This window comes from Enoplosus armatus, chromosome 3 (assembly GCF_043641665.1).
Source record: "Enoplosus armatus isolate fEnoArm2 chromosome 3, fEnoArm2.hap1, whole genome shotgun sequence".
NCBI classification, from domain to species: domain Eukaryota; kingdom Metazoa; phylum Chordata; class Actinopteri; order Centrarchiformes; family Enoplosidae; genus Enoplosus; species Enoplosus armatus.
In genome coordinates, this window is record NC_092182.1 from 28,478,231 (window position 1) to 28,492,250 (window position 14,020).

The following is a 14,020-nucleotide window of genomic DNA, read 5'->3' on the forward strand; positions in this document are numbered from 1 at the left end:
ACTCATCCTCACCAGAGATGAGTCCGATGAGGGTGGTGTCGTCCGCGAACTTCAGGAGCTTGACAGACTGGTGACTGGAGGTGCAGCTGTTGGTGTAGAGGAGAAAGAACGCAGCCTTGAGGGGAGCCGGTGCTGATCGTCCGCGAGTCTGAGACGTGTTTCCCCAGCTTCACGTGCTGCTTCCTGTCAGACAGGAAATCTGTGATCCACCTGCAGGTGGGGTCAGGCACGTTCAGCTGGGAGAGCTTGTCCTGAAGAAGAGCCGGGACGATCGTGTTGAAGGCAGAGCTGAAGTCCACAAACAGGATCCTGGCATAGGATTTCTGACACAAGTAATAAAATCTGTTCAACACTAAGATCTTTCACCATCTAACAGGTTTTGTAGAGAACCTGTCAGATGGTGACGATGATATCAAATGTAAAAATGAAGGTTATAATCTAAAAAAAAAAAGTTAAATAGAGTCCAGTTACAGACTCTGTTCTCAGCTGCTCTGATCTATGATTTCTATTAATCAACATTAACATGTTTTTATTCTATTCGTCATGCTATGTGAATGAGACCTGATCTTTAAAGCGCTTCGGGATCCGTTAAGGTTGAAAAGTAACATGTAACATGCTGATGTTTAGCAGGTATCATGTCCCTCTAATTTTAGGTGCGTGTGTGTTAGCATGCTAACATTAGCTAATTAGCAGTGAACACAAAGTACGGTGGTCACTTCAGAGGTGTATATCACCCACAAAGCATTGCAGTTATGTATTTGGTGCATGAAAGTGCATCCATGAGTAGGTGGCAGTAGGTAAAAACCTAGTACATCATTTATTTATTGACCAGGGACCATGCACATTAATCAACATTTCAGTTTACGCATCAATGTAAATGTGCTGGAGTTAGCTAATGAGCTCATTTTCGTTTGTATAAAAATTACAGATGAAATCACTTTTCAATGTTTCTGATTTGTTTCACAGGTCTGTCAGCTCACGTGCCTAAAGAAAATCTCATTGAACCCTTGATGCTTTACTGAAACATGTCATAGCTTAACTAACTGCAGTTAATATTTACTTAGATTGTTGAACTTCTTTATTCCCAACTTTATCTGTAAACGCATGGAGAAATTGCTGTTTTGCATGATATGATAAACCCGTAGTAATAATAGTTATGATAATCATGATACAGATCACAAACAGACATTTCTCAATCAGAAGCGGATTACCAAGTAACTAACCCTAATTACCAAGTGCCTGCAAATAGAAAAGACGACAGAACCTTTAATCGCTGATTTATCGTCATGACAATGGGAGTTATTGAACATGACGCAGGTCTAATCGTCATGTGACCGGCCGCTGTCATATGACCGGCTGTGATTCCTTATTGTCGGCAGCTGCAGCCACTTTACCTGTTCAACAAGAAACCAGGTGAACACTGACAGACACAGACGAGGTGAGTTTTTGTTCTGGCTGAAAGAAACTCCGTTTAGATCTCCGTCTGCTTTTTACTTTTTGTTCAGTTAGACTTTGTTGTTGTTTTGTGTGTTAGCGGTTAGCCTGAGCTAACCTGTTTCCGGGTTATAAACCTGGATACAGAAACTAACCTTTGTGTATTAAACTGTCTGAAGTTAAACTGGTTGTGTAAATAGACAGTCAGTCCGACAGAAAAACGGCAGCTTAGTTAATTAAACATATAAAACAAATTCTGAATCGGAAACTTATTGTGATAAATTCGGCTGACAGAAAATCAACCACAGACGTTACTTCCCTTTTAAAATCACGTGTTATAGACTCGTTCTCTCGATTCTAAGTCGCAACAGTATTTTTCCTCTCTGGGTGAAAAGGTAAATGACTGAGTCACTTTAAGAATGGGAAGGTTCTTGTGATAAATTCGGCGGATAGAAAAGCTACTGTCTTTGTCTCTGGAGTATTAAACTACACGCGTTACTCTGCTACTTTTTTTTTAAAGCTGCTTCCATAATCTCTGTAGTGCCATCCTCTGTGTTGGTCTGCCTCCATGTCCTGTCATGTGTTGTCCGCCAAACTTCATTACAAATACTGCATTTATTTTCTCACCGGGCGAAAACTGTCCCTAAATAATTAATGACAGACATATTAGGAATCGGTAACTCCTTGTGATCAATTTGGCTCATAGAAAACCAGCCACACGCGTCCTTCCTGAAAATATCATACGTTTTAGGGCGACAACAGTCCCTTTTTAAAGTCATGAGACATTATGAACTACTAACTTCTTTAGAGATGCATGATTGACTTCTTTTCACTTCTAATGCCTGAATTTGTATATATGCTGATTCTGTTACTGAACCAACCAACGATGCAGCAAAACTTCTTCCCTCTGAATGTTGGCTTCACACACATTTAAAGTTGCTGTCTGTCTTTTGTGTTTAGAGACTAAAATATCTCAGAACTAAAGACATGTTGTCTTGGCCAACTATTACTAGCTCACTGCAGACCGTCTCATGTTACGTTACAGCGGGTTCATGGTAAGCTCCACCTGTACATCTATAAAAAAAAATAAGGGCACTACTGGATATCTTTTGTAGAACTGTTTAATTACTAATTAATTCATTTCTGCCAGAGCATTTTGGTTATGGGCTCAAAATTGCAATATTGCATATTTATATTAATTCATTCAAAACATCAGACTGTGGAATCTGGATTGGTACATGGATCACTGATGCCAGTCCAATATCTGATTAGTGAATTACGTCCGTATTGGCACCCGATTCCGATATTGGATCTGATCTTGAAGTGACTATAACCTGCTGCCTGCTGTTGTAACGGTCGTAAAACAGGTTTGTTCTGTGGTCATGAAATCATTTGAACGCCTGGTCTTGTCCCACCTCAAATCCATCACCGACCCTCTGCTGGACCCCCCTGCAGTCGCCTACAGAGCCAACAGGTCTGTAGACGACGCCGTCAACTTGGCCCTACACTTCATCCTCCAGCACCTGGACTCCGCAGGATCCTACGCCAGGATCCTGTTTGTGGACTTAAGCTCTGCCTTCAACACGATCGTCCCGGCTCTTCTTCAGGACAAGCTCTCCCAGCTGAACGTGCCTGACCCCACCTGCAGGTGGATCACAGATTTCCTGTCTGACAGGAAGCAGCACGTGAAGCTGGGGAAACACGTCTCAGACTCGCGGACGATCAGCACCGGCTCCCCTCAAGGCTGTGTTCTTTCTCCTCTGCTCTTCTCCCTGTACACCAACAGCTGCACCTCCAGTCACCAGTCCGTCAAGCTCCTGAAGTTCGCGGACGACACCACCCTCATCGGACTCATCTCTGAAGAGGATGAGTCTGCCTACAGGTGGGAGATTGACCATCTGGTGACCTGGTGCAACAGCAACAACCTGGAGCTTAACGCTTCAAAGACAGTGGAGATGGTTGTAGACTTCAGGAAGAGCGCAGCCCCACCCGCCCCCATCACCCTGTGTGACTCTCCAGTGGACACTGTGGAGTCCTTCCGTTTCCTGGGGAGATGTACTTCCTGAGGCAGCTGAGGAAGTTTAACCTGCCACAAACAATGCTGGTTCACTTCTATACTGCCATCATACAGTCCATCCTCACCTCCTCCATCACTGTCTGGTACGCTGCTGCCTCCACCAAGGACAAACGCAGACTGCAGCGTATCATCTGCTCTGCAGAGAGGGTGATTGGCTGCAATCTCCCATCTCTTCAGGACCAGTACTCCTCCAGGACCCTGAGGAGAGCAGGGAAGATCGCTGCTGACCCCTCCCACCCCGGACACCATCTGTTCGACCCCCTCCCCTCTGGCAGGAGGCTGCGGTCCATCAGGACCAAAACCTCCCGCCACAAAAACAGTTTCTTCCCCTCTGCAGTCAACCTGACAAACTTACATTGACCCCCCCAAACACAAACACAAATTATACGTTATATTAACGTACATCACCCCTGTCCCCCCTGCGTTACATTAATGCACCCACCCCCTACTGGACACTTTATCTGGACACTTTACTTTATTTTGGTCACTGCACTGTTTGTTATTTATCTTATCTTATTTTCATTTTTATTCTTATTTTACCTTTTATATTCTACATATTTGTTATCAAAACAATAGCACCTTCAGACCACGGCAAATTCCTTGTAATGTATGTTACTTGGCAATAAACAGATTCTGATTCTGAGTTGCACTGAGCAAGTAATGATGTCACTGCTGATGTTACTTCCTGTTGTGTTTCAGATGCAGGTGGTGGTGTTTTGTTACTTCCTGTTCTCCCTGCTGGGCGGTGATGCGGCTCCAGCTGCAGATGAGGTGACTTACCTGCCTGGTCTGCAGAAACAGCCGAGCTTCAGACATTACTCTGGATACCTGAATGTGGCTGACGGAAAACACCTGCACTACTGGTCAGTACTGAGACACATCTGACACATCTGCATCATTACAGTTAATAATTTCGGACACTTGTTGATTTCGTCCATTCACCTTAATCCTAAAGTACCAGAGCTGTAACAAAGTCAGGTGTGTTATCTGTGTACACTACAACAAAGATGAACCTGAAAAAACTCCTGTCCTTATTGTGACCTGATTATTCTACCTGAGCGTCAGTCCATCACCAGCATACTCTTGAGCGTCAGTACACCACCTTCACATCCACCCCAATACACCCACCTGATTGCATCTCTGATGCAAGACCTGAGTATCTAAACCACATGTATGTCCACCTGAGCCTCGCTACGTCATCTGTATGTCCACCTGAGCCTCACTAGCCTGGCTACGTCACCTGTACGCCCACCCGAGCTTCGCTACGTCACCTGTACGCCCACCCGAGCTTCGCTACGTCACCTGTACGTCTACCCGAGCTTCGCTACGTCACCTGTACGTCTACCCGAGCTTTGCTACATCATCTGTACGTCCACCCGAGCTTTGCTACATCATCTGTATGTCCACCTGAGCCTTGCTAGCCTGGCTACGTCGTCTGTACGTCCACCCGAGCTTTGCTACGTTACCTGTACGCCCACCCGAGCTTTGCTACGTCACCGGTATGCCCACCCGAGCTTTGCTACGTCACCGGTATGCCCACCCGAGCTTTGCTACGTCACCTGTACGTCTACCCGAGCTTTGCTACATCATCTGTACGTCCACCCGAGCTTTGCTACATCATCTGTACGTCCACCCGAGCTTTGCTACATCATCTGTATGTCCACCTGAGCCTCGCTAGCCTGGCTACGTCGTCTGTAAGTCCACCCGAGCCTTGCTACGTCATCTGTATGTCCACCTGAGCCTCGCTAGACTGGCTACGTCGTCTGTATGTCCACCCAAGCTCTGCTACATCACCTGCACGTCCACCTGAGCCTCGGTGTATTTACCTGAGTGTCGTATCTACCAGTCTACTAGAATTGTTTTGACTTGAGCTTACCTGAGTGTGTTGTTGTTGTTGTTCTTCAGGTTTGCGGAGTCCCAGAAGAACCCGTCCTCTGATCCGGTGGTGTTGTGGTTGAACGGCGGCCCCGGCTGCAGCTCTCTGGACGGACTGCTGACTGAACATGGACCCTTCCTGGTTGGTAACCTCTGAATTGGACCACCTCACCCACACTCACCTGCTTCAGTGTGATGTCACAGCAACACCTGCTGACCTCTGACCTGTTGTTTCAGATCCAGGATGACGGAGTGACGCTGCAGTACAACCCGTACTCCTGGAACAAAGTCAGTTAATCAGTTTCCAATCTCACCTGTACAGTGTCATGTGACTCGGTTGGTTTGTTCACATGGTTAATATGGGTATAATTCCTGAAAGCTGACTGATTCACTGTTTCCTCTTTCCAGATTTCGAACATGTTGTACCTGGAGTCTCCAGCAGGGGTCGGCTTCTCGTATTCTGACGATCAAAAATATGTCACGAATGACACAGAGGTCTGTGACATGCCTGAGACTCAGCTCCTGATTGGCTCACAGGTGTTCACTGTCAGGTAGTTTTAAAGTGTTTGTTTATCTCCTCAGGTGTCCATGAACAACTACTTGGCTCTGAAGGAGTTCTTCCGTCTGTTTCCAGAGTTCAACAAGAATGAACTTTTCCTGACCGGAGAGAGTTATGGCGGAATCTATATCCCGACACTCGCTGAGAGAGTGATGGAGGACGCCAGCCTTAACCTTCAGGTACACAGTAATACTGCAGTACTTTTGGCGGGACGTGGTAATATTGCAGTATTGTGTGGACATGGTAATCCTATTGAGTAAACAAAGAAGTCTCAGATCACTGTTGGCTTGTGGGATGCTAACATTAACATTAGTATGTCTCACCTGTCCTGCAGGGCATGGCCGTAGGAAACGGGATGTCGAGTTACGAGATGAACGATAACTCTCTGGTGTACTTCGCCTACTACCACGGCCTGCTAGGAAGTCGGCTGTGGACCGAGCTGCAGACGTTCTGCTGCAGTGACAGGAAATGCAACTTCTACAACAACCAGAACCAGAACTGCTCCGCCAGCGTGAGTCTCAACACATTTTAACTGATTTAGGTCTCCAGGTGGTCTGAAATCTTTTTACAAGGCTGAAGCTGGTCTAAACTGGTTTATCTACAGCTAGTCTTAACCTGGTTTGAGGATTAAATCTGGGTTTAAATTCAGGTTAAACCAGTTTGTTTCAGGTGATGTGTTTCCTCTGCAGCTGTCTGAGGTTCAGGACATTGTCTACAGTTCAGGACTGAACATGTACAACCTGTACGCTCCCTGTCCAGGTGGAGTTCGCCAGAGAGTCGGGTAAGCTGTGACCTTTTTAACCTATGACTCATCATGGAACACAAGTGTCCATGTAAAGGTTTGTTTCTGCTCGCACGAGACATTGTAGCCTCCGCAGATGGTGTGTAAGCTTCAGTCGTGCACAGAGGCACACTTGTTGACTTCTGGAAGTAACAAGTGTTACCAGGAGAATGCCCAAAACCAAATATGGCTGCACACTCTGATATACAGCACGTTTTATACAGAGGAAGAACTTTAATTAATCTGTAATATTATCGGTTACACAATCTCTGTAAAGAAAGAAGTCAAGTATTTGGAACAGCAGATGTGTTCTAATGAAACAAAGGTTGAATATGAACCATTTGATTCTGTTGGCAACATATTATTTATTCAAATGTACATTTTTAAGATCTCCTTGTTTAAAAGCGAATTGGCCGACTTTTTAAACACCTCAACAACACTTCTCACCCCCTGCACGAGACTGTGTAGGCCCTGAGCAGCTCCTTCAGCAGCAGACTGTTACACCCACGGTGTAAGAAGCAGCGCTACCGCAGGTCGTTCATTCCGACTGCTATAAGACTGTTTAACAGCATGGCATAAATCTGTACATATTTATATTCCCTGTGTATATATCTATTTTTGTTCCCCATATTTTTTATGTCTGTATTTATTATATGTATATTGTTTTTTTAAAAAATACTTCTGGTTTTTTATGGACACAGTGCTTGTCTGCTGTGTGTTTCTGCACCTTCCTGTCTTTGCTGCTGTGACTTGTAAATTTCCCCGCTGTGGGATGAATAAAGTCTAAGTCTAAAATCCTGGAGACATTAATAGTAAAATAAATTCATTATTTTACTTTGAGAGGATTGCACCAAGTTTGGCTGCTGTGTCTCAAGCTCCCCCTTGACTTTTTGTTATTTACTTGTCTTTTTCGCGTCATGCGCGCTGTCCAAGCGAGCCCTATCATACAATAGGATAGAGGAACTTTTACACATCAGATCGTTGGTGGACAACACTTTTTCACCACAATCAATGAACAATAGGGAATATCCATGGCTTGGATTACCTGTTGCCGTACCTGGGGAAAACGGAGGAGACAAAGGAAATGAGGGTTCAGGGCCAGGGTCCTGGTAAGGCTGAAAACCAGCGACTTCCAGTTACTGGATAATAAGCTGGATGAACTCCAGTGCAGGGTGGCTTTTCAACGGGACACTAAGAACTGTAACGTTATGGTTTTCACAGAGACTTTGCTCGACCTTTGGATCCCAGACTCGGCCATTGTTCCAGAACTATTACGGACTACATAATGAAAACCAGCTGTGCTGCGATAATGTCTACATCTCTCCCAGATATACTGAACATCCTCCAACAACTTCCTTGCTGAGGAGGTACAAAAGGCCCAGGTCCCCTGCCCACTAGTAATATCCAGATGTGTACAGATCCATGCAAGGCGCCTAGAACTGATGGCACCCCTGGTTGAGCTCTCAAGGTGTGTGCAGATCAACTGGCAGATATCCTCAGACATTTTCAACATGTAACTGCTCCATTCTGTAGTCCTCACATGTTTCAAGAAGACCATTGTCCCTGTCCCCAAAAAGTCCAAAACCCTCTGCCTGAATGACTACCGTCCAGTAGCACTTGCCTCTACCATCATGAAGTTATGATGGTTAGTCAAAATCACCTCCTCCCTCCCTGACTCACTTGACCCACCGCAATTTGCATACAGGCCAAACCGATCAAGGGACGACGCCATCCCCCTAGCCATCCACACTGCTCTCTCACCTGGACCAGTTTAAACTTGCCTGCATGCTGATTAGGGTTAGGCAGCTTTGGCTTCAGAGATTTCAGTTAAACTCAAGTCTGTATCTAAATCTAACTTACTTACTTCTGATATGCTTGAGATATTTAGGTTATCAAGGAATCAGTTTTGTTTATCCAAATTTGGAGCGTATTCACAAGACTATTTTTTTTTGGTAATAGCATTTGAATGCTTTATTTTTTTTCTGTAAGTAATATAGTATTGCCTTTATCATCCTCCTCAACTCCCTCTGTATTGTCAAACTGATTATTTTTGGTGCTTTAACTGAGTGCTCTCCCTCATGCCTCTTGGCACACGAACTGCTGTTTTCTCTCATACTCTGCTCTCTGCTGGACTGGTACAGTGCATAACCAAGTTTTATGTTTTCCAGTTTAATTCCCTCATGGTGAATATACTGTCTCTGTGCATATGATACTGTGATCCGCCATTATGCTGTGACGCATTGGTGAGATATGGACTGGTTATAGATTTCTCATGAAGTGTGTTTGTGCTTGTGGTTACTGGATGGACCACATCCTGCTTCACCCTTATCCCACTAGCGATAGTCTCAGAGAGCGAAGCCTATACGAAACAGAACTCCAGATTCTATAAGTATAGGCTCAGCCCTCTAAGCTCTGGGCCCCACTGGTTCCTTTTTAACTAGCTGAAGAAAAACCTGTTTTTGGGAACAAATTGTCAGGTTCTCGGCTCAACTTTTACACAAGGTGAGACCAAGGTGGGTCCCACACCCTGGGGCCAGGGACACTGCATCGAGCATAAACAAAGCCTAAATGTTGACATTCACGCAAAATCTTAAACATTGAGTCTGCAGCTGTCTGACCACAGAGCTGACAGGTGACAGAGGTTGACTTCCTGTTGACTGGTTGTTATTGATTGTCAGTATTGAACGAGGTGAGCTGGTGATCAGAGATCTGGGGAACTCGTTCATCAACCATCAGTGGACTCAGCTGTGGAACCAGGTGTGTATGAAGACTTTATATTAACTTTCACCTGACGGATGGATAGATACCAGGTTCTCCTGACTCTGTGCGTCTGTATGTGTGAGTAGAAGTTACGAGGTCTGACGACTCTCCACCTGTCTGTCCGTCTGGATCCTCCCTGCACTAACTCCACCTCCTCCTCCCTCTATCTAAACAACCCGTATGTCAGAGCTGCTCTGCACATCAGCCCCAAGGCTCTGAACTGGGTCATCTGCAGGTAAAACGCAAAACCTGAACATACCTATGTGACTACACCCCTGTGTGAGTGTACACACCTGTCCCACCACACACCTGCCTTGTGTTACAGCTCTGAGGTGAATCTGAACTACGGTCGTCTCTACCTGGATGTCAGGAAACAATACCTGAAGCTGCTTTCCTCTCTGGTCAGTGAACACAACACCTGTTCTCCTTTTTGTTTTAATATTTTGATCAAATCATTAAAGAATGCAGCTGTTCCTGTTCAGCAGACTAGATACTAACTATACAAAACATCTTTTCACAAAATACAGTATTTGCAGTGAAAATAAATACAAAACATTACAAATTAATGGAAAAATCATGAAAGAGGACCTATTATGCTTTTCCCTATTTTCTGTCATACATAGCACAATGTTGGATATTCCTATTAAACCAAAGTTACCAAATAATGAGGAACACGTATGTAAAAGTAATCTGTGAGCCAAAAGCTCTCAACGCTCTGCTTCCTTCTCCATTTCTACTTCCGTTTCTGTCTGACGTCAGACAAAAGCTGGATTTCCTCAGATGGTCATCTGCTCAGGGCACAGCAGTGACAGCAGGCTCCCAAAGAAGAAAAAAGACAACAAAGCACAGCCACGTAGTAGAGGGACACTCATGCCCCCCTTTGTCAGAGGAGTTGGGCTGCTCTGCTCAGGACTGCTCTTTACTGCTACTCAGGTTGTTCAGTGCTGTGCTGGCAGTGTAAACACCAACACTCCCCTGGTGCTCAGAGCGAACTGAGCTAACGGCAGCTACAGTTAGTAGCCGTTAGCAGTTACTTTATAAAGCTTTCTGTAAATCACCGAGAGTTGAGGCAGAGCAGCCGGAGGACATCAGAGGGAAAACCAGAAAAAAATTCTCCAAAAAATGATGGAGTTTCATCAAAATCAGTGAATAAAGTTGTGTGTTTTTGTACAGTAATCAGTGCCCAGTCCCCAGAAACACTCTATCGTTTTTCCAAACTACTTCTCGTGTCATTTGTGGTCTGATAAACAGGAAGTTCATCACATTCAGTCCTCATGTCTCTATTTTCCAAGCTAAGTTACCGTTACTGTTGCTGACATACAGTCGGCCACTGCGGCTCAGTATGAAGCGGTACACTGTGCTCAGGGCTCAGAGGCGTCTCCCTGGCCCTTGGCTGCAGGTAGCCGGCCAATCAGAAGAAAGTGGGCTTTTAGGGAGGCGGGCCTTGAAGAGACAGGAGCTCGAGTGGAGTCCCAGAATGCAGATATAGAGCTGGAAATTAGCATCATACCTCCTCTTTTAAAACACCATCACAAGCTCTGAAAGAGATCAGATCCAACAAATATTCAAAACAATTAAATTATATACATTTTATTATAGAATCTTGTACAAAACCAGAATTATTTACTGATGATTGCCTCGATGTCTCTGAATGCTCTGCTGCTGATTGGCTGATGTGGGCATGGCTTGTTTATCCACGTGTATGGGGCATGTCCTTGTTGAAAGTGTTTTTCTCTGTGCAGAAGTACCGGGTCTTGGTGTATAACGGGGACGTGGACATGGCCTGTAACTTCATGGGGGACGAGTGGTTCGTAGAGTCTCTGCACCAGCAGGTAACTTAATATCGAACTATTTAATCAATAATCAATATGTCGATCTGTGATCACAGAAAACATCTGCAGAGTTTGACGTGAGACGTCAGGTGTACTAACCTCTTAGGTGTATCTCTCAGGTGGAGGTTCAGAGGCGTCCGTGGCTCTACGATGATGAAGACGGACGGCAGGTCGGAGGCTTTGTCAAAGAGTTTGACAACATCGCCTTCCTCACTGTCAAGGTAAACACCTTCATCAACTGACCCTCTGTGACCCTGTGATGTCATCTTTGTGTCTCTGTCTGGGGCAGAGCACTGCTGCTGATCTATGGTGAATATGAATGTTGTTCTTTAAACTTTGCTGCTGACCTTTGACCTTTGTCCTCCTGCAGGGTTCTGGTCACATGGTTCCATCAGACAAACCAATCGCTGCCCTTGCCATGTTCTCCAGATTCATCAAGAGACAGCCCTACTGATCCTCTGACCCCTGACCTGTGACGGGTCACCTGTCTCTCTGACCTCTGCCAGGTCACCTGTTCCTATGACCTCTGCTGGGTCAACTTCAGGCTGCCATATTTTTCATTTGATCATTTTTTTTTTTTCACTGCCAGCTCTGCTGCGTTGCCTGGCAACCAGATTATTATTGCAGGAAATGGAACCATTGCTCCACTCGGTTGACTCGCTCAACTGATCGTGTGGTCTTTATGGAAACGAGCACCGCTGTCAGTTGATTTAATGTCTTGAATGTGAAACTTTTGTTTTTGTTTTTTTTAAAGGGAGAACCAGAAAATAAAGTTGTATCTTTGACTCAACTCTGTTTTTATTTCAACTGGAAACTCCTCGAGGCACCGGCCGAGGAGGTGGAGTTGCACCCATCTTCGACTCAAGCCCATTAATCAACTCTAAACCTAAACTTATTGTAACTCAGAAGCCTCAAACTCGAAAGCCTTGTACTTAGTCTTTCACACCCAACCTGGAAAACACTAAAGCCAATTCTATAGGTTATAGTGTACCGCGCTCCAGGTCCGTACTCTGTTTTAAGGACTAAACCTGATTTAAAAACTCAAAGTAATTATTGTAGGTGATTTTAATATTCATGTGGATGTTGATAAGGATAGCCTTGGTACTGCGTTTATCTCTTTATTGGACATATGGACTTGAAATTGAACATCTAATTGTCTTTCCACAGAATCCTTTGTTATCGGACCATTATTTAATAACTTTTGAATTCCTATTACTGGACTGCACGCCATTGGGCAAAAAAGTCTACACCAGATATCTATCTGATAGTGCTGTAGCTAAATTTAAGGTAGTGATTCCATCGGCATTTAATTCAATGCCATGCAGGCTAACCTTAGTCCCTCCCAAATGGACGGTCTTGTTGACAGTGCTGCAGGCTCAATGCGACTGACACTTGACTCTATTGCCCCTCTTAAAAAGAAGATGATAAAACAAAGTCAGCTCCATGGTATAACACCCAAACCCGCAAACTTGAAAGGAAATGGCGCTCCACCAAACTGGAGGAATCACGTTTAATTTGGCGAGATAGTCTTAGAACTTATAGGAAGGCCCTGTGTAAAGCCAGAGCAGCCTATAACTCATCATTAATAGAAGAGAACAAGAACAAGCCCAGGTTTCTCTTCAGCACTGTAGCCAGGCTGACAGAGAGTCACAGCTCTATGGAGCCATGTATTCCTATAACCCTCAGCAGTAATGACTTCATGAGCTTCTTTAATGATAAAATTCTGACTATTAGAGACAGAATTGATCACTTCCTGTCCTCAGGTGGTACCTTACCTTCAAACACCGGAATCTCAGAAACAGCTGTAAAACCTGATGTGTTTAGATTGCTTTTCTCCCATCGACCTTCACCAAATAACTTAAACCATCTCTTCACCTAAGCCACCAACTTGTCTCTTGGTGACCTGAAGGTGTTTGAGAAGGCGGAGGCATGATGGTGAAAGTTTAATTTAATTCAATTCAAATCAATTTTATTTATATAGCATCAAATCACAACAAAAGTCATCTCATGACACTTTACATATAGAGCAGGTCTAGACCGACTCTTTATAATGTTATTACAGAGACCAACAGGTCCCACCATGAGAAGCACTATGGAGACAGAGGAGAGGAAAAACTTCCTTTTAAGAGGCAGAAACCTCGAGCAGAACCAGACTCTAGGTGGGCGAGAGACGAAGACAGACAGAAAGAGACAGAGGGAGAGAGAGATAGACGTAGAGACACAGACAGGCAGACAGACAGGCAGACAAGCAGAAAGGCAGAGATGTATGGCAGCACTAGCAGTAGCCATAGCAGCTATAATTATAATAATAATGGAAATATGACTGATAATAGTAGTTACAGCTGTAATAATAGCTGAGATTAATAATGGCAATAACAGCTTTGATAGTAACAGAACTACAACTAATAATAACTGTAGTGATGAGAGTCAAGCGAGCCCATGGTCCAGGCAGGCCTGAGCCAGCCCTAACTATAAGCGTTGTCAAAAAGCAAAGTTTTAAGCCTACTCTTAAAAGTAGAGAGTGTGTCTGCCTCCCGGACCCAAACTGGGAGCCGGTTCCACAGGAGAGGAGCTTGATAGCTGAAGGCTCTGGCTCCTGTTCTGCTTTTGGAGACTCTAGGAACCACAAGCAACCCTGCATTCTGGGAGCGCAGTGCTCTAGTGGGGTAATAGGGTACTATGAGCTCTGTAAGATATGATGG

The 14,020-nt window shown here is 44.7% G+C and overlaps 1 protein-coding gene across 2 annotated transcripts; it reads left to right on the forward strand.

The window, feature by feature from the left end:
- Positions 1-1,354: 1,354 nt before the first annotated feature.
- ctsa (cathepsin A) lies at positions 1,355-12,108 on the forward strand. Of its 2 annotated transcripts, XM_070902204.1 has the most exons (14): positions 1,355-1,438; positions 4,211-4,374; positions 5,417-5,528; positions 5,624-5,674; positions 5,795-5,881; positions 5,969-6,124; positions 6,280-6,456; positions 6,635-6,726; positions 9,405-9,483; positions 9,573-9,721; positions 9,812-9,887; positions 11,229-11,318; positions 11,438-11,539; positions 11,689-12,108. In XM_070902204.1, exons 2-14 carry the CDS (start codon positions 4,211-4,213, stop codon positions 11,770-11,772), a joined length of 1,419 nt encoding a protein of 472 aa, XP_070758305.1. In that variant the 5' UTR covers positions 1,355-1,438; the 3' UTR covers positions 11,773-12,108. The 2 variants fall into 2 exon arrangements, with proteins under 2 accessions (XP_070758305.1, XP_070758307.1); XM_070902206.1 differs by lacking the exon at positions 1,355-1,438 and having other exon boundaries at positions 4,172-4,374.
- Positions 12,109-14,020: the final 1,912 nt, after the last annotated feature.